Genomic DNA, 26,844 nt, shown 5'->3' on the forward strand with positions numbered 1-26,844 from the left:
ACCTGCCAGTGTTTTGTTACTGCTCCCAGGGCAACAATACAACTGTTTGTCTACTTGTCTCCAGTGATGACCTCCTCCTCTTTGGCCAGGGCTATTATTAACTCCTTCCAAAGGTTTGCTGCCTGAGGAAAATTCTGATCCCCCTCTTCTGTTGTTTACTTTCCTCGTTCTTTGCCTGGTTCTTATTTATTTTTCAGACTTCGGATTACATATCATAACTTAGCCCCTATATTTGGTTAAGATTCCTGTTTGTCATGTGGTCTTCTTTCTCTCAATCCATCACTATAGTCCTCCCTTCTCAAAGGTTTTTATTCCCTACAGCCAACAGCAATCTAAAACATTAAACTATTCAGTGGAGATAGAGATAGTTAGATAGATTGATTGATAGATGATAGGTAGGTAGGTAGATGATTGAAAGAATATTCACATCTTTTATAAGATTACACTTCTGTAATCATTTTATTATTGTAAATATTATACTATGCCTAAATTTATAAGCTAAATCTTATCATAGATGCATCTGCATAGGAGAAAATATAGTATATGCAGGGATCTATATTGTCTGTGGCATCCATTGGGGTTCTTGAAACGTGTCCTCTTGGAATTAAAAGGAACAATGTAGTTGAGTCAATAAACACTGAGTATTTATTATGTACCAGATATCTTCTATGCACATATACTATCTACCATATATGTACACACACACACACACACACACACACACACACACACACACACACACACACACAGATTCCTATGGACTAGCCTAACCTCTAACTTACTACACAGCTGAAGATGATGTTGACTATTTGATTCTTTTGTTTCTACCTCCCAAATGTTGGAATTACAAGTATTCATCTCTATCCCTGGTTTATTTAGTGTTGGTGATCAAACCCAGGGCTTCATCGCATGGTAGGCTAGCACTGAACAAACTGCCCTATAACTCCAGCACATTTATTTCTTTTCTTTTGTTTTTCGATATTGCAACTGTTCTTCTTTCTGAAGGAGCTTCTGTATTTGGACACATAGGGAGATGTTTGGGTGTCGGTGTGGGAGCATGACAAGTAACAGCAACTGTAGCATTTTTCAAGTTCTTTATTTGTTCTGAATGATTTGGTGTACACACACACACACACACACACACACACACACACACGTTTACTCTGACAATCTTTTAAATTTGTTTTTTTGAAAATTTCATATATGTATAGTGCATTTTGAGGGCCCAGGAACCTACTAGTGGCCATTTCCCTGAAGAAAAGTGACCCTACCTTTCTCAGAAGCTGTTGATTGGATTGTCTGTTTGTTTCCTTTTTTGTTTATTGAGACATTCTGTAGCCCTTTCTGGCCTGAAAATCACTATGTAGATTGGCTGGCTTGGAACTCAGATAGATCTGCTTGCCTCTGTTAGGGTTAAAGGAGTGTGCCACCATACTCAGCTTGAACTATATTTTTCAAACACATTTCCTGGTGCTTAATGTGATGACAGTCTAAAGAATAAATCTATGCCTGCCCATTTTTAGAGATGGCTTCAAATGTGGCAAACCAGACACTAAACAAAATTTTCTCGTTTGTGCCAATGACAGAATTCTGTCTAAAAGTGGGCAAGCTTGGATGCAGGCCAGAGTTGCTGGCTAAACTCTGCCAAGACAGGGTAAGCAAGTACTCAATAGTTCCTCACAAATATGTCTGTCAGATATATTAGGCCAGAAGGCTGAAGATGATGTTCCAACATTATAGAGAGTTTTGGGTGACTGTTCAGGCATAGAATTGTCTCTGTCGTTTTCTCATTTTGGAAGCTGCTAACTTATACTTCCTGTATACTTGGGTAATTAATTTTATTTCTTCTTAAGTCTCTTATGGGGTGGAATACCAGATAGTTTAGTTTTACAATTAAGCTTAGATGTTTAGGGGTTAAGATGTTTTTAGGTCTAGATAGATGTTTTTAGGTCGATAGAAATGAGATATGATAGATATTGACTTAAATTCAGAATTGTAGACTCACCAAGATAGGAAAGATGTTTTCTCCAAGGCTGCCAAATACAAATAGCCAAACACTTTGAATGTAATATTTATATAATTCCTGATTGCTTCATGATCCATCTTGCTGTATGTAGTTTATTGTATCTATGTGTAATAGTATAAATGTATATGTAAAAGTAAAAAATTGAAAAAATTAATCTATGGCAAGCTATATTTTAGTATCTAATTCTTGATTTCACATTTACAAAGCAATGCACCTCCTCCTGACACCACAACTGCCAGAAAGAGATACTATTTCTAAACTAGAAATGTTATTTCTAAAATGTTAATTTTACCCATGAATGAACACAGAGAATTCTTTTTAAGAAACCCATTTCAAATTGAATGAATAATTGAATGTTTGCCTTATTCTTAAAATTGATTTTTCAATATCAGTCACAAACTGGAATTTATACATGGAAACATTAAATGGAATGAAATCATACAATTATGCTGGTCCCATGGAATATGGACTTATTTCAGTAAGAATTGTCAAGATTAGGGGACATTATTCTCAAACATGTTCATATGCTTCATGGACACAGTGATGTAACTCTCTAGGCCTTTGAATCTTCTCTGGCTTCTTCCTGCTTGCCTGGTATTCTTTTCTTGCCCCTCTGCTCAAGTTATTTTGCTGTCTTTTCTTTTCTCCCACAAGTCAGGTGTTCCCCTGCCTTAGAGACTGTTTTGGCCTTCTGCCTGGAAGTACTTCCTTTCAGAACTCCGCCTAGCAAACTACTTCATTTCCTCCTGGTAGCTCCAAATTCTTCCACCCCCAACCCCTTGTCCTGCTGTGTTCTCGGCCCAGCCATCTCTGTTTCTATTGTCAAAGTGTTGAGCACCTTCTAAGTCAGCACCCACTTGGCTCACTATGTGGTACGGGTTTATTACTGCAAATAAAAGCAAATTTCATACTGCTGACTTGCTTAATACTAACCCAGCAAGTCGCTTCAGGCAAAGATGATTACAAAAACGGACATAGTTAAAAGTATAGAAAAAGATACATAAGCGAACAAATATAGGTTCTAAAAAACAACTTTCTAATTGTTATCATCTATCCAGAAAGTACTTTTTGGTCTCAGTTGGTCTATAGAAGGCTTGGAAAGGGCATTATGTTTTTCTTATTCTCAGTTACCTCTGGCAGAATGGGACCTCTTCCCCCACCATATGACCACAGCCTATCAGGTCCTATCTGGATAACCTGCTTCCCCTTCCTCTGTGTGCCTGCCAGGCCTCCTCACCAAGGGGAAATGATCAAATTGGGAGCACTAGACTTCATGTCAGAGGCAGTCCCTGCTCTCCCCACTCTTGGTTGTTGAGAATGAGCTGTCCATTGGCTAGATCTGAACAGGGGGTCTAGGTTCACTGCATGCATTGTTCTTGGTTGGTGCAAAAGTTTGTGCAGACACCCTGGGTCCAGATCCACCAGCCTTGATGGTCTCCTTGTGGGGCTCCTGGAACCTCTGAGTCCTTCCGTCCCCCAATTCTTCCCATACCACTCACCCTTGGCCATGTCTGAGGGACTGGAGGACCCTATGGGAGAGAGCAAAGCTGACGGCAAGGGCCAGATGGAGGGACCCAGAGAGAGGTTCTTGTAGCATCTCTGTCCCTGAGCCTATAGGGACTCAATCATTTTCCTGACTTTATCAGTTTGTTTATGTGGGTTTCTTTCTCAATACCCTCTGTCTTCTCAGATGGAATCAGTTGGCTATTTGTCTCCTTGTAAGTCAAACAATTGAGATATAAAATTCTTCTCCCTGAGGGTTTGGGTGTCCAGAGCACCAAAAGTTCACTTCAGAACAAGCTTTGTAGTCCTTTGATAGCTGAGCCATCTTGCCAGCCCTTATTTTAATTTTACTTTTTTACATTTATTTATTTTTATTAATACATAAATACATATTTATTTATCCATGTATAGGTGGATTAGAGGACAGTTTGTAGGAACCAGTTCTTCCTTTTCTCTGTGTAGCCTCCAGCAAACACCTTTATCAGCCAAACCACCATAGTGTCCCTCTTATTTATTTTTGATTGTTGTTTAATAATATTTAATATAAGGATTTTTCACTAAAATAAAAAACTGTAATTTCTTTTAATGGTTCATAGTGATGCAAATTATCTTTAACTTGAGCAGACAATGCTGCAATATGATGACATGGTTTAGTTGGCCAGTAGTTAATTGGGTAGTTACTGACCTTTTCTGAGTCATTTCCATTTTCTAGAAGGTTGGTGTTATTTCATAAGGCAGTTATGAGGGCTAAATGATACACAGAGCATCGTTTGACGACTATGTGACTGAATGTTAGTGGGGCTGTACGAGGTGGTGTGGGTACACAATGACATTAGTGAGAAGGTCAGGACACTGGACCACATGGGGTGGTGTGGATACATGATGACATAATGAGACGGTCAGGCCACTGGACCACATGGGGTGGTGTGGATACATGATGACACAGTGAGAAGGTCAGGACACTGGACCACATGGGGTGGTGAGGATACATGATGGCATCATTGACAGGGTCAGGACACAGAACCATATACAAATCTGTGCATGTGGAGAGAGAGGTTATATTCACACTGTCAAAGTTTGGAGAGGAGGCAGGGATTTTGGTTAAATTATGTTGGCTTGGTGTCATAAAGACTGCTGACTCTGGTGAGGAGAATGTAATAAATACTGCTAAAATTCATGTGTCCATGTGGTCATCAGGGTCACTATAACATTGCCACTGGGAGGTGTGAAGGGATTGGAAATACTGTGAAGAGTTTTTTTTCCTATTTTTAAATTAATTTTCTATAAAATACTTGAACTTGGGAGCAAGATTTATATAGATTTGAATAGAAGAATTAGAGTGATCAGATTATATATATTTTTTCTTTCTGGTTAGGAAAAAAGAATAATAAAGAAATTCAAATATTTGGGGGAAAATTCTGCTCTAAAATATTTTTTTCATACTGACCTCACTACAGGTGCAAAATATCACAGAAATTGTTATATCTTGCTCATTTTACAGCTATCTCTAGAAGTCAAAATAAAATTAAACAGGGAATTAGGAAAACGCTCTCTCAGATATAAAAGAGCTAACAACCGGAAGGGCTTCATGCTTGCCGCAAGGCTTGTCTCTAATAGGCATAAAATGTAGCTTGAAAATGCTGTGGTACACCTGAGGTACCTTTTGTTGGGTAATTGGAATGAATCTCAGACTGGCTTTTGAGACATTAAGCAGCTGTTTCTGTTTATCTTTGAGTTTCAGAATGAGTATGGAGTCATTTTAATATTTTCTTTGGAAGATCAATTCTGGGCATGTCAAATTAAAATGAATATTTTTATGTCACCTAGCCTAAATATTGTTGAGGGGGGAAAACCCCATAGGAACAACTCTAGATATTTCCTTGTGTGTCTTGAGGTATACGCGGGAGTATAAAAAGGCTTCCGTCACACTTTAGACAACAGAGTACGGCTAGACTTTGAAGTGCTCAGTGGGCTCAGAAGTAAGAGAAGTGTCTAATCTAGTTGTCCCATAAACGCAATGAGAAGCTATATAAAATTCTGTATATAGAATCATCTCTGGCATAAACAGGCGTTCTAATGAGCACTTTTTTTTTTATAAGACTAAGTTTATTTCTAACACAACCATTTGTACAAAATGTCATCATGACATCCTATGGGCCATGCCTTCAGGTGAGAGGGCTTTTCTAGAGAGGCAAATTATTTTAGGACTGTGCAAAACTTGGGGGATTTCGTATTTTCAAGAAACTATGGAGAAAGCCTGAAAATGCTTGTTAATTAAAACTGTAGGTTTTCTTTTTCTTCTTTGTCTTTTTTTTTTTTTTCCAGTGTATGGGGAATGGAAGGTTTAAGAAGTTGGGAAAGGTGAGGAAAAATGTGAGGACAGGGACCTAGGGACCTAGGAATCTCTTCTGTTTGGGACACTTGTACATTATTATTATTTTTTGTTTTTCTAATAATGTGTGTTTGGTGCCGCATGGAACACATATCGAAGACAGTGCAGTGGTGATAACAGATGTGGGGGAATTGGAAGCTGCTGGAGTACGTAACCAAGTAAAATGAGGCACTCTGGGGTCCTGGCCAGTGGAAAGCGTTGAGAAGAATATAGATTTTATTTTCTCAAGAGTTTCCTGGTAGACCAGAATTTCCTCAGTAGCTTCAAAGATTGGGCCTGTGGAGACCTTGGATCTCTACCTGATCTGGAGCTTTTTTTTTCTTTTTTTTTAATATTGGGATCTGTCTACACATGTGTTCATTCATCGGTGCAGATTCCGACGTGTTTTTAAGCCCCTCTGGTCATTTCATACAAAGCCCTTCTATGCCAACTATTGGTCTGGCAGGACACAAATGGACAGAGGGAGAAGAACACAGCCTCTTCCACCTTCTCCCTCTAGGTAAAAAGCATCTTGCAGTCAAATAGAGCAGTTCTCTACTTTGGGTCTCCTGCTTTAAATACTAGCTGATTTTCTTTTATCACTTAACTAATGCCAGCAACATTCTTTTTCTTATTTATTCACTAATTCATCTTTAATCTGTATTTATTCACACTGTTCTATAAGGTAGAGGGGGGGGGTCTCTTCATTCTTGTTGACTGTATTACTCTCAACATCTTTCACTACTGCTGACTTTCAGAACATCAACTGGGTTTAGGAATGCGTTTATGAATATAAACCTGTGACATTAGCAACATCTTTGTAATTACATATATATTTGTATATATGTATATATATATATATGTAATTACTTGTATACTAGTTGTATGTTATATATATGTATGTACATAACAATTAAAATATAAATAATATTTATCTTCCTATTTTTATTTTCGTACATTTTTGCTCCATACTTTTTAGATTTTTCCCAATAGGTTTTTCATATTGTTCCCTATTAGTACAACAAAATTGTCTAATTCTTTTTATTTAACGTTCTTTGTTCCTTTATTTCATATTCATTTAAGGCTATACTTCCGATTACAGTTTAGGTAGATAACAGAACTTTTTTTAAACCTTGAATAACAGATATTTAAAAATTCTAGATTAGTTCATACAAAACAACAACAACAAACAACAACAACAACAACAACAACAACAACAACAACAACAAGAAGTACTACCACAACACACCACCACCATATTGATTGTAAACATGGTGGTGGCTCAGCCTGGGCTATGTAATGAAACCTAGTCTTAAAACTGACTTTCACACGAACTCTGGTGCCCCATATTTGACCATATCCCCTTGCTGGGGAGGCCTGGTGGCACTCAGAGGAAGAGACTTGATACCTATGATCATATAGAAGAGGAGGAGGTCCCCCTCAGTCACAGACATAGGGGAGGGGAATAGAATGAAAGTGGGAGGGAGGAATGGGAGAATACAAGGGATGGGATAACAATTGAGACGTAATATGAATAAATTAATAAAAAGTAAAAAAGATGTCTTGATTTTTAAAAAGCCTCACAAAATTTCAAGTGAAAAAACCTAAAAAACACTTGTATGACTATGTGTTCATTAATGGTTTAGAAAAAAATTTCTAAACAAACCAAGGAGGCTGGCATTATATTTTTGGAGAAGTTAGCTTTCTGATGATTTGATCGTTATTTTCAGAGTCGTGGTCAGTGCAGCATAAAGAATTCTAAGATGGTCTTTAGATTCCTACCTCAGGCAAAGAGGTCTTTGTATAATCTCCTCTCATTGGGTGTGTGATGGAGTTTATATTTGGATGATACTTATAAAGAAAGCAAAGGGGGTATTTAGAAGCCAAGAGTTAATAAATAGGGGAATTATCCTATTGAGGGGAGTGGGATCCTCACAAATGAGCCATGAGTTGGTTCTTCCTGAAAGAAGAGATCTGGAGATTTTGAAGTATGAGAGAAATTTCACTTATAGTCTGGAAGCAAGAAGCTGGCATGTTGGAAGAGGCTTCAGAGGAAGACACCTGACAAGGACTGTGTGGCCTGAAGGACCTGCATATGGCTGGGAAGAGTTGACCATGACCTGGGGGAGCTGAGCATAGCCAGACGGGGCTGAGCATGGCTGGATGGAGCTGAGCATGGCTGGATGGAGCTGAGCATGGCAGGATGGAGCTGAGCATGGCCTGGGGGAGCTGAGCATGGCTGGATGGAGCTGAGCATGGCTGGATGGAGCTGAGCATGGCTGGATGGAGCTGAGCATGGCCTGGGGGAGCTGAGCATGGCTGGATGGAGCTGAGCATGGCGGGATGGAGCTGAGCATGGCAGGATGGAGCTGAGCATGGCCTGGGGGAGCTGAGCATGGCAGGATGGAGCTGAGCATGGCCTGGGGGAGATGAGCATGGCTGGATGGAGCTGAGCATGGCGGGATGGAGCTGAGCATGGCAGGATGGAGCTGAGCATGGCCTGGGGGAGATGAGCATGGCTGGATGGAGCTGAGCATGGCCTGGGGGAGCTGAGCATGGCTGGATGGAGCTGAGCATGGCTGGATGGAGCTGAGCATGGCCTGGGGGAGCTGAGCATGGCTGGATGGAGCTGAGCATGGCCTGGGGGAGCTGAGCATGGCCTGGGGGAGATGAGCATGGCCCGAGGGAGCTGAGCATGGCTGGATGGAACTGAGCATGGCCCGAGGGAGCTGAGCATGGCTGGATGGAACTGAGCATGGCCCGAGGGAGCTGAGCATGGCCTGAGGGAGCTGAGCATGGCCTGGGGGAGCTGAACATCGCCAAAAGAAGCTGAACATGGCTGGAAGGAGCTGAGCATGGTCATCTTACAGTGCTCTCAGTCCATAGCTGCAGAATTAGATTCTGTCAGCAACCTGAGGGAACTTCCCAGATTTTTTTCTTAATTTACCCTCCAAATGAGGACAGAGTTGGTGGGATATTTGGCTGTAAGATCTTTAGCAGGGAATTCTGATAAAGTGTACCTAGACTATTCTTGACAAACATTCATCTTGCTTATATTAATTTTATTTGCATAGAACCACAGTACCATCTTACATGTATTTACATTTTCTTAAAATTACTTTTCTTTTATTATCTTTTTTTACATTTGTATTTTGTGTTTTCATGGTTAATTACCACACTCAATTATTTTACTCATTTCTATAATTATTTCTCTTATTAATTACTTGCTTTTGTCTCTTGCACCATTAGCTTTTTGTTTTCAAAATTATTAACTTCTTTCTGTGCTTATTCATCTCTGTCCTTATTTTATTTGGCTTATTTAATTTTTAATTTGATTTGGTTTTTTAACTTTCTTACTTCTATTTTTTTTAATTTTAAAAATTTATTTATTTTTTTCACTTGACATTCAGATCACCGTCTCCTCCCTCCTCTCCTCCCAGCCTTCCTCTGTCTTCCTCCCTCCCCTATTTCTCAGAAAAAGGGAGGCTCCCCTTACCCACCAACCCCAGCTCAGCAAGTCGAATCATGACTCTTCCTTCCCCTGTGGCCTGGTGAGGCATTCTCACCAGAGGGGTGTAATAGAAAAGCAGGCAGCAGAGTCCATGTCAGAGACTGCCCCTGCTCCCCTTACTAGGGCACTCATAGGAAGCCTGAGCTGCCCTTCTGCTACATCTGTGTAGGGGGCCTAGGTCCCGTCTATGCATGGTCCTTGGTTGGTGCTTCTATCTCTGCAAACCCCTCTGGGCCCTGGTTAGTTGGCTCTGTTGGTCTTCCTGTGGAGCTCCTGTCACCTTCATGTCCTTCTACCCATCTCCCCACTTTTCCACAGGACTCCTTATGCATTGCTCAATATCTGCATGTGAGGCTTTGCATCTGTGTGGATCTGTTGCTGGGTGTAGCCTTTCAGCTACACTATGCTATGGACATATGCTATGCTAGGCTCCTGCCTGGTAGCATAGAAGAGTGTTGTTAATAGTGCCAGGGGTTGGTTCTTTCCCATGGGATGAGACTCAGGTTGGGCCAGACATTCCCTCAATCTCTGCTCTATCTCTATTCCTGCACATCTTGTAGGGAGGGTAAATTTGGGTCAGTATTTTTCTGTGGGGATTGGTGTTCACTTTCCTCCACTAGGAGTCCTGTCCTCTTCAGTGTCCATGACCCCTGTGACTAGGAGTCTAAGCAAGAGTCACCCCTGCATCCTCCCAGAAGGCTACCCTGTCTTTTTACAGAAACATAAACGCTCCAGAATCTTGGTTTTCTTCTGAATGCTGCATTAGTGGTGATTTCTGTATTCTGACATACGGTATTTTAATTTCAGTGTTTTTCCTAAGGCAAATATAATTTTGATATTAAATTTAATTTTTTTTGTTTTTAATCTAATTTCATTCCCCCTTTCTCCACCTCTCTCTATACATGCCTAGATGTTTGAAGAATATCTAGTTTCTTTTTTTGTTTTGTCTAGTGATCTTCATTTCAGCCGTAGCAGGTTTTATTTATCTGTTCTGTTGTACTGCTGCTATTGTTTATTCTGTTGTTATTTTGACAGCTTGCTTAAGTACCCAAGTATCAGCATTTTGTCATTTCCAAACTCAGCTGCTTCCTGAGCTGTCTTGAAACATTTTAGTTTAGAGCGAAGACCCTTTTTCTTCCCTTGGTTCTTCCTCCTTTTTTTCATATAGCACTTTATATACTATCTTATCTTAAATTTGATAAAAAATTTTGAGGCAGGTTTCACTATGTAGCCTTGGCTGACTCTGAACTCACAGAGCTCTATCTACCTGCTTTTGCCTTCCAAGTATTAGCATTAAATGTGTGTGCTACCATAACTGGTTTTCTATCTATCTATCTATCTATCTATCTATCTATCTATCTATCTATCTATCTATCTCTGTCTATCTACTATCCATTTATCTGTCTATCTATATATATCTATTCTTTTTTAAAAAGATCTATTTGTTTTTTTAACTAGAATTTTACAATGTTGCTCAGACTAGTGTAGAACTCATAATTCACCCATCCCAGCCTCCTGAATACTTGTGTCCTTTTTAGTTTTTTTGTCAACTTGATACAAACTAGAGTCAAATTGGAATAAGTCCCTCAACTGAGAAAATGCCTACAGCAGATTGCCTGTAAACAAGCAGGCATGTGTAACATGGGGAATTTTATTGATTACCAATTGATAGAATTGCTGAGCTCACTGTGAGCAGTGACACCACTGAGTCATGAGCAGAGAAGGAAATAAACTGAGCAAGCCACGTAAAGCAAGTCAGTAAGCAGCATTCCTCCACGGTCTCTGTTTCAGTTCCTGCTTCCAGGTTCTGGACCAAATTTCCCTCAGTGAGGAACTGTTATTTAGAAGTGTAAGACAAAATAAACCCTTTCTTCTCGAAGTTGCCTTTGGTCATGGTGTTCTATCACAGCAGTAGAAATCAAAATAAGAAATAGTTATCTCACTCAGTATGATCATTTCTAGTTCCATCCATTTGTCCACAAATTTTGGGATTTCCTTGTTTTTAATAGCTAAGTAGTATTCCATAGTGTAAATGTACCACCATTTCTTTATCCATTCTTTCACTGAGGGGCATTTGGGCTGTTTCCAGGTTCTGGCTATTATGAACAAGGCTGCTATGAACATGGTTGAGCATATGTCCTTGTTGTGTGGTGGAACATTTTCTGGGTATATTCCAAAGAGTAGAATAGCTGGGTTTTGAGAAAGCCCCATTCCCAGTTTTCTGAGAAAGTGCCAGATAGATTTCAAAAGTGGCTATACAAGTTTTCATTCCCACCAGCAATGAAAGAGTGTTCTTCTTTCTCCACATCCTCACCGGCATGTGGTGTCGCTTGAATTTTTGATCTTAGCCATTCTGATGGGTGTAAGATGGAATCTTGGAATCGTTTTGATTTGCATTTCTCTGATGACTAAAGATGTTAAGCATTTTTTTAAGTGTTTCTCAGCCATTCGATATTTCTCTGTTGAGAATCCTGTTTAGTTCTGAGCCCCATTTCTTAATTGGGTTATTTGTTTTGGTGGTGTTTAATTTCTTGAGTTCTTTATATATTTTGGATATTAGACCTTTGTCATATGTAGGGTTGGTGAAAATCTTTTCCCAGTCTGTAGGCTGTCATTTTGTTCTGTTGACAGTGCCTTACAGAAGCCTCTCAGCTTCATGAGGTCCCATTTATTAATTGTTGAACTTAAGGCCTATAGGAGAATGGGGAAATAGAAGGATACAGAGAGTCCTAGAAACCTACAAGAAGAACATTGTGAAGGGTGGATTGAGGCCCACGGGGGTATGCTCAAACTATGGCACTAACCAAGGACAATACAAGTAGTAAACATAAAACTCCTACTCTGATCTAGCCAATGGACAGGACATTCTCCACAGTTATGTGGGGGGGGGGGGACTGACTTTGACATAAACTCTGATGCCCCATATTTGACCAATTCCCCTTGGTGGGGAGTCCTGGTGGCATTCAAAGAAAGAATAAGCAGGCCACCAAGATGAGACTTGATAGTCTATGACCATATAGTGGGGAAGGAGGCCCTCCTCGGTCATAGACCTAGGGGAGGGAAATAGGGTAATCTGAATAAATTAATAAAATTAAAAAAAGACAGCTGGATGATTCTGAGCATCACAGGGGTCCAGATACATGTGAAAAGATGTGGATGCTGAGCACAATGCAAAAGATCATATATTTTCCTCAGAAAACTTCTAGAAGTTATAAGGTCTGGCTTTTATAGCCTAACATAAAATCTACTCATGTGCCAGAGGCGTCTTTTTAGAAAAATTAAGGAAAGGTATTAAGGGTATTATGTTTGACCAAAAACCTGGTCCTTCCTGAGACAGGATTTTCAGGAAATATTTTTGTTTGTAAAGTTTTAGAAACATTTGTGAAGTAATTCTTTGAAGAGTGAACATACAGCATAGGTGTCTGATAATGACTACTTGCAGAAGAATTTTAAAGGCTAATGTTTAAATTGCAACTTAGAGCAATTTCTATATTAAGGTGTAAAATGCCACTAGTGAGCTCCAACCAATCACCTTTTTTCACTTATATTAAATACTGATCAGTTTGAACCTCATAATGCTTTGTACTGAAGATTAATCACAACTTATAGGATGTATCTTTAAAAAAATCAGATGTTTGTGACTTTTCTTTTTATTGTGATTTCTAGACCTATTTGTGCATAATGCCTTTGATTACTTTTGCACAGATTTTTGCTTCAATGCATAGTCTGCCTAAGATCCTGATTGAGTTTGTCTATCTCATCAATGCTAACAGTGAGGGACAGGAACCCTAAGGTCAGCAAACAGTATCAAGAAGAACGAAGAGACGTGTCTGGAATGGAACCCTGCTAAGACATAACTGTCACCAAAGAATCCATCATTCCAACCGAACAACCCAGGGCAGTTCAGTCCTGAACTTACCATGTGGTTGCCATGGTTTTTAGACAAAGACGACAGGGCTGCATTCCAATTATATCCTATACAGTGACAGACAACTGGAAAATAGGAAATAGGGTAATAAAATCCTGGGTCATCCAGCAGGGATGTGATAGGTACAAGTGACACTGAGATGAGATGAAAGTTACGTTTGCCTAAAAAAGCACCTTTGTGATTTAGAATTCAAGTGTACAATCCACAGACTCTTCAGATTTTCACTAGCAGTTTTGCTTATCAGCCAGCCCAATACTCAAAGCCAGCTATCTCTTGCTTAATAGAAATTCTCTCAATATTGTAAACTTCAGGCATTCACAAGTTAAGAGAATATCATGGAAATTTTCTTGAACTATGAAAAAAAATGTATTCTTTCAAGTCTGGTAAAAATAATAAATACAACAATGCAGTGTTTGGTTTTGTTTTTTAAATGCCATGATCAAATACAATGTTCTATCTTACAATGTTTTTTTATCTATATATTTACTGTAAGCTAGACAGACTGCAAGCTTCTAGGCAGTATTCTTGTCTTCACCTCCTATCTCACCATAGGAGTTCTGGGATTACAGATAGATGCCATTGCATCTAACTTATATATGTGCCAGGCAATTTCAGGTTGCCAGCTGCAATTATGGGAGAACCCACTAGGCAGGGGCCAAAAGCCTGACAGTTAACCTGAGAATGTGGGTGGCTAAGGATTGGATGTTGTCTTAATTAACTTTCTATCCCTGTGATGAAACACCGTGACCAAGGCAGTTTGTACAAGGCAGCGTTTAAATTGAGGCTTATAGTTCCAGAGGGCTGAGTCCATGGCCATCACAGTGGGGAGCTAGGCAGGCAGACACGGCTCCGCAACAGCAGAGACTTTACATGGAATCCACAAGCACAAGGCAGAGAGGCAACTGGAGTGGTGTGGGCTTCTTGAGACTTCAAAACTTCCACACCTCCTCCAACAAGGCCTCACAGCCCAATCCTTTCCAGATAACTCCACCAACTGGGGACCAAGTATTTAAACTGGGACTAGTCTCCTTTAACTAAGTGTTAAGCCGTTTCCTGCTTGTTGTAGTCTTGGCCATAAACCTGAAGTTGAGTATCTTAATCCCTAAGTGGTAATGGATAATTATTTAATCTTAAACAAATCATAGATAGTATACTCTATATTTACTCTTTAAGCCCTAAAGAAAATGAATCTTAAAAAAAAAACTTCTAAGCCTTAGTTTCTCCATCTGCACAATAGTATAATAAGATTCACCTTTTAAGGTTATTTTTTTTAAGTCAGCCAATAGAAATGTGTTCAGTTCAGCATTTGTCTTATAGCACTAAGGATGTGGTTATCCTACTGTGTAATTATTACTGCTGCATTAACTTCTGCATATCTACCACAACAGACTTATAACCGCTGCTCTAACAGAAGGACTCAAAGATACTGGCAAACCCAATAGTTTAAAACAATGCATCTTCAATGGTAAAAAAAAAATCATAGATGCAAAATTATATGTTCAAATGGGTAAAAAAATGCACCAATTTAGTAAATGGCATTTAAAGATAAGAGGGAAAATTCTAGATCCCCAAACCTGCAATTATAGCTATGTTTCTTTTGAGCATATTTATTCTGCAACTCCTTGAGGGAAGTATAATGTTCTGTTAATATTTATTATTACAGTCTCATCAAAATCAGATTGATATATATTCACTTACAAGTGGATATTAGCCCAACATAGAGAGACTCCACCAAGCAGGGGATCAAAACAGATGCTAAGACTCACAGCCGAACTCTGGGCAGAGCACTGGACCCAGAGGGGTGAGGAGCTCCACAAGGAGACCATCAAAGCCAACAAATCTGGACCCAGGGGGGCCTGCACAAACTGATGCACCAACCAAGGGCAATGCAATCAGAGAACCTTAGACCCTTGTTCAGATATAGCCAGTGGAGAGCTCATTCTCCATGGGGATCCCCTAGTAAGGAAACAGGGACTACCTCTGACATGGACTCTGGTGCCTGTGATTTGATCACACCTTGCAGGCCCACAGAGGAAGAGGATGCAGGCTATCCCAAACAAACCTTATAGGCTGTGGTCAGATGGTAGGGGAGGAGGCAGCCCTGTCAGAGGACTAGTGGAGAGGAAGAGGGAAGAGGGAGGGAAGGAGGGTGGGAATAGGATGACGAAAGTGATAGGGGTAACAATCAGGATGTAATGTGAATAAATTATAAAATTTTAAAAAACTAAAAATGATCAGTTTGTAATCATTCTTCAGAAATTCTAGAAATTGCCGCTGGATTCTTATGTTTGACTCTACTTATATCCATGGTGAACTTTCTTTTTGCAACACACACTGGTTGGACTTTGTAATGGAAGTCGTCACCAAAGGCTGACTAAGTCAGAGGTTTCTGCATGGCGATGTCACAAGAGTCAGCCATTGCTTCTATACAAACAATGGTTAAGATGAAGGAAAGGAGTTTTTCTTTTCTTTATAAGACTGAATTTCAAAATCATAGTGGCAATTTGGAGTATGAGTTCTCATACAGTTTATTTTGCTTAACTCTCTTTTCATATGTTATAGTTTATCATTTATATATGATGAATTTAAAACTGAATCATACATATGTATGTGTATAGGATGTATATACATGTGTGTGATAAAACATAGCATTTTATTGAGAATTGATCACTAAGGCAAGTAGAGACATGGGTAATTCTAGATTAAAAAAAAAAAGCACAAGACTCACTTGTGGCTAATTGCTCACACCTAAAGTCCTAGCCTGCTTACACCTGAAATCCTAAGCACAGTTGTGGTTGAGACAGGGGGATTACAATGGGTTTTAGGCCAGTCTGGGTTATATAGTTTTGGACCAGCCTGACTATGCTTAAGACTTTGTCTCAAAAATTTAAAAAAATTAAACAAAACACATATAAAAACATACTCCTTAATTTGTCATTGATATTTTAAAATTAGATTTATTTTCAGTTCATGGAGTTTTGGAATAACCAGTTAGGGCAAAAATCTCAGTTGCTTCTCTTTTGTTCGAACATGAGAGGCAAACCTGGACCAACTCGATTTCTGTCTCCCAATGCCATCTTCACTTTTCTATTCTTTATGCTGTAAGCACTCCAGGACAAATGTCTTTGCCAGGGGAGTAGCAGATACAGGTCTGTAGAGTTCATAAAGGCATGTTCATGCTTAAATAGGAGTGTGACTGGTTCTCTTTGCATGTGGCAGAGCTTTGTCTCTCTATAACATGGGAAGGAGGTTGCTTCTCTTCTAAAAGTTCCCTTGGGAGGCATAGCTCCAACACACCACACAGACCACAAGGCAAAGTAACACATTTGATCAGAATTGTCTGTAAATATGGGGTGAGGACAGTCTGGGTGTCTTACCTTAAAAGAGATTTCATACTGTTCTCCTCCCCAGATCTCTAAGCCAGGGTCATAGCCACCCAGTTCCCAAAACCACTTTCGATCCACTGCAAAGAGACCTCCGGCCATAACAGGAGACCTGTGAGACACAAGAAAAACAACATTTCAAGGGTTATGAACATGCAAGGTAGTAGTATTTTTGCTTTAAAACTCATGATCTAGTTTAGTGGTCAAACAGTGTCATTTTTTTTCAGTATGCTTATCTATAAGTAAATGTAGAATTCTTACTGCATTTCCTATGAAGTGGCTGTGGTAAAAGAAGTTATGTGAATATTAAACTTTGCAGTCTGAGTCTGACAAAGCAAAAGTCCTTAAGAATCACACGTGGCCACCTGCTTATCACCAGATAGAAATACATCAACAGTAGTGACTAATACATTGGAAAATGTTACTCAGTTTCATGGCTTTTTCTTGAGAGAGCACTTTCACCATCAGAACGGTGGCGAAAATGTAATAGGCAATGTCTTTGATTTAATCTCTTACATGTATTTGCTCATCATCTATCTACTATGAATAACTCATGCCCTATTTCCTCTATGACATAGAATGGAGTAAAATAAGATCTTAAAACAAAATGCTGAATATGTGCATGTGTGTCTGCATATGGGTATTTGCCCTTGAGCATAGGTGTCTGTGGAGTTCCGAAGAGGCCATCAGAGGTGCTGGAATCACAGTTGTCACTCTGACAGGATTCTGAGAAGTGAATGTTGGTCTTCTCGAAGAATTACATGGGCTCTGAACTGCTGATCCATCTCTTTAGCTCTAGGAGAAATATTTTTGAGGGGATAGATTTTGTATAATTGGCAAGATCAAAAATCTAGAAAAAACGATGTATCTACCCTCCCCAGGAAGGTTCACAGGGTGTATAAAGTATCATGTAACACTTACATTTTATTAGAAATTTAATTTTTAGAATCAGATGCCTTTTACTTTATTTCCATCTTCTGCAGTCTGTTCCCACCCCTATTTTCCGCACCTAACATTTCAAAGTAGAGTTATAATTGTAGCTGGAACAAGTCAAGAGCATAACATTTACTGGGTGTAAGTTCACAGTGAATATAGCACCACAGTTGTAACCTAAACTTTTTCAGGGTGGGGTTACAAGTCACTAACAGTTTTGAGATTTAGAGAATCTCAAACTCAGTTTATTAGAGAAAAACATTCTGAAATTAAGTATTTATCTGCAAATAGTTTTGCTGCAGGCATCTTGTTTAAAAATGATCTTACAAAAAGTTTGAATAGTATATTTTAGGTTAATCTGTCTATAAATTAAATCCAAATGGACATATCAGTTATTGAGAGTATTGTAATTTATGAGGACAATTCTATATTTGTTTGTTCTTGCTGTTCTACCCATTTTTTTTACATTGTGTTTTTTTTTTGTGGCCCTGCTAATAGAACAGAGATATTTAGAATTTTTGTACATTTGATGAATTGCCTCATTATAGCTAGGAAATGCTTTTTATTATTCTGGTGATATTCTTTGCTCTATCATCTATTCTGTGTCATTATAATAACAACTCTCATTTCCTTGTGTTCTCCAACTGTAGTATTTATAACCGTTTGTGTCTTTAAAATTTTTTTTAACCATTTATGCTTTCATACTTAATGTGGGTTTCTGGGTTGTTGATGCAGCTTAGTAGGGACAGTGATGCTGCAGTGTGCATAAAGCCTGGGGCTGGTTTCCCGTTGCTATCTTTAAAACAGCACATGGGAGGTGGAGGCAGAAGGGTCAGTTCATGGTTGCCCTCAGCGTTGTAATGGAGACTCCTTTCTGTCTCCCTGTAAAGGTGGGTTTTAAAAAATAAGTGACACATATACACATATTTTAATTGGATTATTTAGATCTTTTCATTAAAAAACACCATGATTGATGTTGTTACATTTAAACATATATTCTTCCATTTTTTTTTTCTGCTCATGTCGAGTGCGTTTCTTTTCCTTTCCTTTGTCTTCTTTTGATTAATTGAAGTTTTTAGTAGTGGCTTTCCATTTCTCTTTGTCTAGGTTTTGTACTTTGTTATACATTTCACTACATGCTGTGCACTCCAGGTTGTAATGCTCATATTTTAAAGTGATTATGCCTTGAAAAGCATTTAAATAATAATAATAAAGTTTCATCATAAAGAATATATGCATACATAAATTACACATGAAATATGTACACACAAACACATGACACATGAAATAACAGTAGGAGCCCCGTTTTTTGTATTCTGTTGCATTTTAGTACTTCCAGGGGAAAATCTAGCATTGTGATTTGTCTGTAGGCCTGAGTGTGTGGATTGGACTTCACACCTGAGAGAGTCAGTTCCAGGCAACGTTCCACTGAAGACAAAAGGAGGGAGGAGATAGGTACATCCTGCTTTACTAAATAGTAACGTGTTCAGTGTCTCACCCTATCTTCTTCCAAGAAAAATGGACACAAGCAGTCAACTATTTTCTGCATTTTCTTCCACTCTGGTTTTCACTGTAAGTAAAACTGGTGTTTTAGAACTCCCTGGTGGTCCCATTTCTCACATTTTCTCATCGGTTTAACTACTTCCTGCTTGCTTTCTTCCAAACCTCCTATCTGTTTTGTTTCCCTAGGGATGGGAACACACTGTGGGCACGCCTTGTGCCTCTCTGTCCGTGTGACACATGGATGCTGCTTACAAGCACTGCTCACAATATCATAAATCTCTCCCAGAGCTTTGCAATTAAAGACATTTGTCATCACTGGGATGACTTCTAAAATTAACATGGCCGTGAAGATTCTTTAGTTTTCAGGCCATAGAAATATGTGACTTTTCTGCATACTTAATGGAAGTCAATTTTCTATTTCAAACCAACGCTATTGAGCCATGCAATAAATATGCTTTCTTTTTTTTCTTTTTTTCTTTTTTTACATATGGTTGAAAAGCTTCCGTTCTCTACAGCAGTTTTTTATGCTTTAAATTCAGTTCACTTTTAAATTAGTGAGGCTATCACGTAAAAGTTTACTGACACAATTATTTATTTAGTAGCAGTGACAAAACACTGTGTTCTCATTTGTAAATGCACATTTCAAAGCATGTGGCTTGTTTTCTCTTTTAATCTAGACCATTTTCTGTCTTCATCCTGTAGCCTTCACAGCAGTCTAAAGGGTTGCCAAACTAACTACTATTTCCTATTTCATAAATTGAGTCTGCACTTCATACATTTAGAAAAATGGGAGAGTTTTAATTGAACATGCTTTCTCTAGGATTTTTTTTAAACCTCCTCAAATTTTCAGGCACATAGAATATGATTTTTTTAAAACTCATGCCAAGTAGCCTTTTGGAATAGAAAATTGAAAGCATACAAAATACTGAAAAATAAATATTTGAGAAAAATGTTTAAAGATATGCTAACAATTAAAATTTAGGTTCAGTAATGTGAAGAGAATGTCAGTTTAGCCTCCTAGGAAATAAATGTGTTTTCCGTTCTCGTCCATTTCAGTGGATAGAGTGAAATTTCTGGACATGTGGGTTGAAATGTGAATTTGATCAGAAATGAAGTGACAGTTTCCCACAGGACTCAATCAAGCCAAGTCAATCAACAAAAAGGCAGCCAATATGATTTTCAATCACACAGCCAGAAATTTTTAGTTGATCCAGGACTTACAATGTTTACAATAAAAAAGTAATAGTTATTATTTCAACAAGAATTCAGCTGTGGAGCAAATTATCTTTAAAATTCCAAAAGGGCTTTTAAGCGATAAATCACATCTTAAGATTTTGAGAAAGATGATTTCAGATTATTTTGAGTAACTGAACTTTGTCCAGTGAAATGAGGTTTAAAAGGAGAACAAAAGAATAGTATTTCTCTTATGTTATGCAAGGAGGCGATCACTTCCCTGGGCAAAAAGTGAAATAAGTCTGAGTTGAGAAAAAGACATCTTCTAAAAGATCAAGATGTGAAAACAGTGGGAAAATGTAATGGTGGTCACAGAAATCTGTGCTTTCATTGAACAGTTTCAATGGCTGCGTCAAGGGAGAAATTGCCTGGATATCATGGTAATGGAAAAGGACAGTATAAGTGAGGACGTTTAATGACGGATTCTCATGGTTGTGCCTGGAGTCAGCTGATCAAGTAACCAGGACGTGTAGTTCTGGGCTCAGGGCAAGTCCAGGCACCAAGGGGTTACTGTCTTAGCATCATGATACTTCTTGCTTCTACCACTAGGAGGCAATGTAGATGGCCATTTACAACACACACACACACACACACACACACACACACACACACACACACACACGCGCGCGCGTGCGCACATGCACACACACACACACACACACACACACACATGCTGTTTTCTTTCTTCATACCTTTTTTCAGAAAAAGAACAATCGTCTACATTAATACTAAAAGCACATCAAACAGATGTTCTCTCTCTCTTTTCTTCTTCTTCTTCTTCTTCTTCTTCTTCTTCTTCTTCTTCTTCTTCTTCTTCTTCTTCTTCTTCTTCTTCTTCCCTCCTCCTCCTCCTCCTCCTCCTCCTCCTCCTCGTCCTCCTTCTTCTGTCTGAGAGTCACTGGTTACTTGGGTTGGATCCTAACAGTAAGTGATTCCTTGATTTATCAAGTAAAGGGTGAACTTCAGAAGTGAGCTGATTAACTAGACAAATGTCTCAGGTTTCTCGAATTTTGCATTTGATAGAACCTGATGGGAGATGGCAACAGTAATGATTCCACTTAATAGTGGCTCCCTTTATTCATGCCTTGCATGGTGCTTTCTCAGCCTGACTTGTTTGTGTAGGTATCTTGGTTTTCCAATATTGACTAGTGTGGCACAAGCAGGGTTGCTCTGTAGTACTTTGAGATCAGGGAGAGAGATTCCTCCAGAAGTTCTTGTATAGTATAGGATGGTCTTATCTGTTCTGGGTTTTTTGTTTTTCCATACTAAGTTGAGGATTGTTCTTTCAGGGTCTGTAAAGAATGGTGTTGGTATTTTGATGGGAATTGCATTGAATCTATAGATTGATTTTGGTAAGATGGCCATTTTCACTGTGTTATTCCTAGTGATCTATGAGCATGGGATATCTTTCCATCTTCTCATATCTTCTTTAATTTCTTTATTCAGAGAATATCAAGCTCTTCTCATATAGTTTTTTCACTTGCTTGGTTAGAGTTACTCCAAGATACCTTATAATTTTTGTGTGTGGCTATTGTGAGGGGTATTGTTTCCCTATTTTATTTCTCGGCCCATTTGTCATTTGTATATAGGAAGGATACTGATTTTTAGAGTTAATTTTTTATCTAGCCACTTCACTGAAGGTGTTTATCAGCTGTAAGAGTTCTCTGGTAGAATTTTAGGGGTTGCTTATATATACTATTATATCATCTGCAAATAGGGATACTTTGACTTCTTCTTTCCCATTTGTATTCCTTTGATCTCCTTTAGTTGTCTCATTGCTCTAGCTAGGACTTCAAATACTGTATTGAAGAGATATGGAGAAAGTGAGCAGCCTTGTCTTGGCTCTGATTTTAGTGGAATTGCTTTGAGTTTCTCTCCATTGGATTTGATGTTGGCTGTTGGCTAGCTGTATATTGCCTTTATTATGCTTACGTATGGGCCTTGTATCCCTGATCCTTCTAAGACTTTTATCATGAAGAGGGTATTGGATTTTGTCAAAAGCTTTCCCAGCATCTAATAAGGTGTACATGTGACTTTTTTCCAGTTTGTTTATATAGTGGATTACATTGATGACTTTTTGTGTGTTGAACCATCCTTGCATCCCTGGGATGAAATCTAGTTGATCATGGTGGATGATGTATTAATGTGTTCTTGGATTCAGTTTGCTCATATTTTATTGGTTATTTTTGTGTCAATGTTCATGAGAGAAATTGGTCTGAAATTTTCTTTTATTTTGTTTTTTGTTGAGTCTTTGTGTGGTTAAGATATCAAGGTGACTGTGGCTTCATTGCATGAATTTGGCAATGTTCCTTCTGTTTCTATTTTTGAATAGTTTGAGGATTATTAGTATTAGCTTTTCTTTGAAGTCTGATAGAATTCTGTGCTAAAACTATCTGGCCCTGGGAGACTTTTAATGACTACTTCTATTTCCTTAGGGGTTATAAGACTATTTAAAGTGTTTACTTGATTTTTTTTGAAATTTTTATTAACTTATTCAGATTACATCTCAATTTTTATTCCATCACTTGTATCCTCCCATTTCTCCCTCCCTCCTACTTTCACCCTATTCCTCTCCCCTAGGTCTATGACCAAGGGGGATCTCCTCCCCCACTATATGTTCACAGCCTATCAAGTCTCATCCTAATAGCCTGCTTATTCTTTCTCTGAGTGCCACCAGGCCTCCCCACCAAGGGGAAGTAGTCAAATATGGGGCACCAGAGTTCATGTCAGAGTCAGTCTTTATATAACTGTGGAGAACGTTCTATCCGTTGGCTAGATCTCTTAATTTAACTTTGGTAAATGAAATATATCAAGAAAATCATCCATTTCCTTTACCTTTCCCAATTTTGTTGAATACAGGCATTTGAAGTAAGACATAACGATTCTCTGGATTTCCACTGTGTCTTTTGTTATGTTCCCCTTTCCTTTCTGATTTTGTTAATTTGGATTCTGCTTTCTGCCTTTTAGTTAGTTTGGCTAGGGGTTTGTTTTGCTTGTTGATTTTCTCAAAGAATCAGCTCTTGGTTTCATTGATTCTTTGTGTTGTTTTTTTTGTTTCTAAGTTATTGATTTCAGCCCTGAGTTTGATTATTTTCTGCTGTCTACTCCTCTTGGGTGTGTCTGCTTCTTTTTGTTCTAGAGCTTTTAGGTGTTCTAGAGCTCTTAGGTGTTCTTTTAAATTGCTGGTATGAGAACTCTCCAGTTTTGTTTGTTTTGTTTGTTTGTTTGTTATGAAAGCACTCAGTGCTATGAACTTTCCCCTTAGCACCGCTTCCATTGAGTCTCATAAGTTTGGGTATGTTGTGACTTCATTTCATTGAATTCTAGAAAGGCTTTAATTTATTTCTTTATTTCTTTCCTGATCCAATGGTCATTGAGTAGACCGTTGTTCAGTTTCCATGAGTTTGTACATTTTCTTTTGTTTCTGTTGTTTTTGAAATCTAGCTTTAGCCCAAGGTGGTCTAATAAGATACAAGGTGTTATTTCAGTTTTCTTATATCTGTTGAGTCTTGCTCTGTGACCAAGTATATGGACAATTTTGGGAAGATTCCGTGGGTGCTGAGAAGAATATATATTCTTTTGTGTTTGGGTGAAATGTTCTGTAGATATCTGTTAGGTCCATTTGATTCATGACCTCTGTTAGTTTTCCTGTTTCTCTGTTTAGTTTCTGTCTCACTTCTCTGTCTATTGGTAAGAGTGGGGTGCTGAAGTCTCACATTATTAATGTGTGGGGTGCAATGTGTGATTTACGCTTTAGTAATGTCCCTTTCATGAATGTGGATGCCCTTTCATTTGTGGTATAGATGTTCAGAATTCAGACATCATCTTGGTGGATTTTTCCTTTGATGCATATGAAGTATCCTTTCCCATCTCTTTTGATTAATTTTGGTTGAAAGTCTATTTTATTAGATACTAGACTGGGTACTCCAGCTCACTTCTTAGGTCTGTTTGCTCAGAAAAACTTTTTCCATCCCTTTACTCTGACATAATGCCTATCTTTGTTGTTGAGGTGCATTTCTTTTATGCAGCAGAATGATGTGTCCTGTTTTCGTGTCCATTCTGTTAGCCTGTGTCTTTTTATTGGGAGAATTGAGTACACTGATGTTGAGAGATATCAATGACTAATGATTGTTAATTTATATTATTTTGATATTGTTGGTGATAGAGCCTATGTGTGTGTTCTTCTCTTCTTTTGGTTTTGATGATGTGGGATTATTTATTTCCTTTGTTTTCCTGTGTGTAGTTAGCCATCTTGGGTTGGAATTTTCCTTCTAGTATCTTCTATAGGACTGGATTTGTAGATAGATATTATTTGAATTTGTTTTTGTCATATAATATCTAGTTTTTTCCATCTATGGTGATGAAAGTTTTACTGGGTATAGTAGTTAGGGCTGACATCTGTCGTCGTTTAGTGTCTGTATGATATCTGCTCTGACTCTTCTAGCTTTTAGAATCTCTGTTGAGGAGTCAGATGTAATTCTGATATGCTTGCTTTTATATGTGACTTGGTTTTTCCCTTGCAGCTGTTAATATCTTTCCATGATTTGTACATTTAGTGTATACATTTATTATATGGCAGAAGGTTTTTCTCTTTTGGTCCAATCTATTTGGTGTTTTGTAAGCTTCCTATTTGTTTATAGGCATCTCTTTTTCTAGGTTGGAGAAGTTTTCCTCTATGATTTTGTTGAAAATATTTTCTGTGCCTTGGATCTGGGAGTCTTTACCTTCTATTCCTATTATTCTTAGGTTTGATCTTTGTTAGATTTAACATTTTCTTTGGTCAATGTATCAATTTCTTCAATTGCATCATCTACACCTGAGATTCTTTGTTCCATCTCTTGTATTTTGTTGGTTATGCATGTGTCTGTAGTTTCTCTTCCCTAAGTTTTCCATCTCCCAGATTGCCTCAGTTTGTATTTTGTTTATAGCTTCTATTTCCATTTTAACGTATTGATAGGTTTATTAATTTTCTTCACTTCTTTAATTGTATTTTCCTGTATTTCATTAAGGATTTATTCATTTCATTCACCTGTTTGATTGAATTTTCCAATAATTCTTTAAGGGATTTATTCATATACTCTTTTAAGGTTAGATCTTTATAAGGTTAGATTTAAGGTCATCTTCTTTGCTTCAGCTGTGTCAGGGTATCCATTGCTAGCTGTAGTACAATAGTTGGGCTCTGGTTGATTGTGTACTAATGTTGACCTGGTTGACCCTGGCATTGGCTGGATGGTCCTGATGCTGACAGAACTCCTCGGGGAGGCAGGCAGAGGCTTGGACCTGATAGTGGAGCTCAGGCATCAGCAGACTGCTCACGTCTGCTGACTGAGTGTTCGTGGGGACTTTCAGGCCTGGATGTTTCTCTGCTGGCTGTGTTCCAGGTAGGTGGGAGAAAGGCTAGTTGGGTTCTAACCTGGCTCTTCCTGAGGACCCACAGGCCTGGATGATCCTGTTGCCTTAATTTCTAATTTTTAAGTGACCACAGAGTTTGCTCATGCTTCGCATTAGATAAAGTGACAGAGACCACTTGGTGATTGTTTTTTGACTCCTTCCTGTGGTTTAAATGGAACAATCCTGGAAAGTCATGTTACAGTGAAAATAAGACACAGAAATCTTTGGGATTTTATGCCTGAAACCGAGCCTCATTTTCCTTCCTCCCTGCTCTTCTTAGAGTTCCCTGGGTTGCTTCCTGTTCAAGTAGGAGTAAGTCTGGGTATGCTTTAATTTCTAGATCAGGAAGTCACTTCATTATTGGGCCTGTTTCTGTCTCACACTTCCCCTAGGCTGTTCTGTTAGCAGTAGACATTTTGTAAAGTCAGTCCCTAATGGCCACTTCCTGAGAATGGTTGACCTGGGGGCCAGGTGCACAGTACCTTGAAGCCCATTTTCCCTTGATCTCCAAAGCCATGATGTTCAGGCTCAGCATTCACAAGGGCTGCTATTCATACAACACCTTTGGGGCTGAGACTCAGTCCACTGGTCTAGACACGACTGATACTGAATCATCTGGAGTATCTCCATTGTCTTCTTGCTCATCTCCCAATACCCCAATTTTCCCCTTCTTTTTTAATGAAAAAAAATGTGCTCACACTATACTTACTGACCTTTATAGAGGCCTGGATGGTGCTGGCAGAGCACTAGCTCACTTTCTGAATGCCAGTGTGCTCTTAGCAAAGGTCTCCTGCTCCCCTTACATCATACACTAGTGGGATTGCATTGTTATCAAGACAGTGAAGGACTTGCCCAAATCTGTTGTATCTCCAATGTCATTTGTCTTTAGCAGGATGCTCATCCCATCCTGAAGCCCATATTTGAAGCAGAGGGATCCCTCAGGTCATTAGAGCATGCTGGTGAATGCAAAGCACCTTGTGGCTCCTCTACTGCATCTCTTTCTAATCTGGCAGGGTCTGGTACTCCCTCAAACTCTCCTTCTCCCAGCGAGGGGGCCCTTCC

The 26,844-nt window shown here is 38.8% G+C and overlaps 1 protein-coding gene across 3 annotated transcripts in view; it reads right to left on the reverse strand.

Moving 5' to 3' along the window:
- The window catches only part of GALNTL6 (polypeptide N-acetylgalactosaminyltransferase like 6), a 1,047,269-nt gene that overhangs the window by 91,379 nt on the left and 929,046 nt on the right, over positions 1–26,844 (reverse strand). For all 3 annotated transcript variants that reach the window (XM_084760044.1, XM_084760046.1, XM_084760045.1), the window contains one exon: positions 16,717–16,834. In XM_084760044.1, the coding sequence (XP_084616170.1) occupies positions 16,717–16,834 (118 nt within the window). The remainder of the gene's footprint in view (positions 1–16,716; positions 16,835–26,844) is intronic.

The sequence above is a fragment of the Acomys minous genome (assembly GCF_964271855.1).
Source record: "Acomys minous genome assembly, chromosome: 15".
Taxonomy (NCBI): domain Eukaryota; kingdom Metazoa; phylum Chordata; class Mammalia; order Rodentia; family Muridae; genus Acomys; species Acomys minous.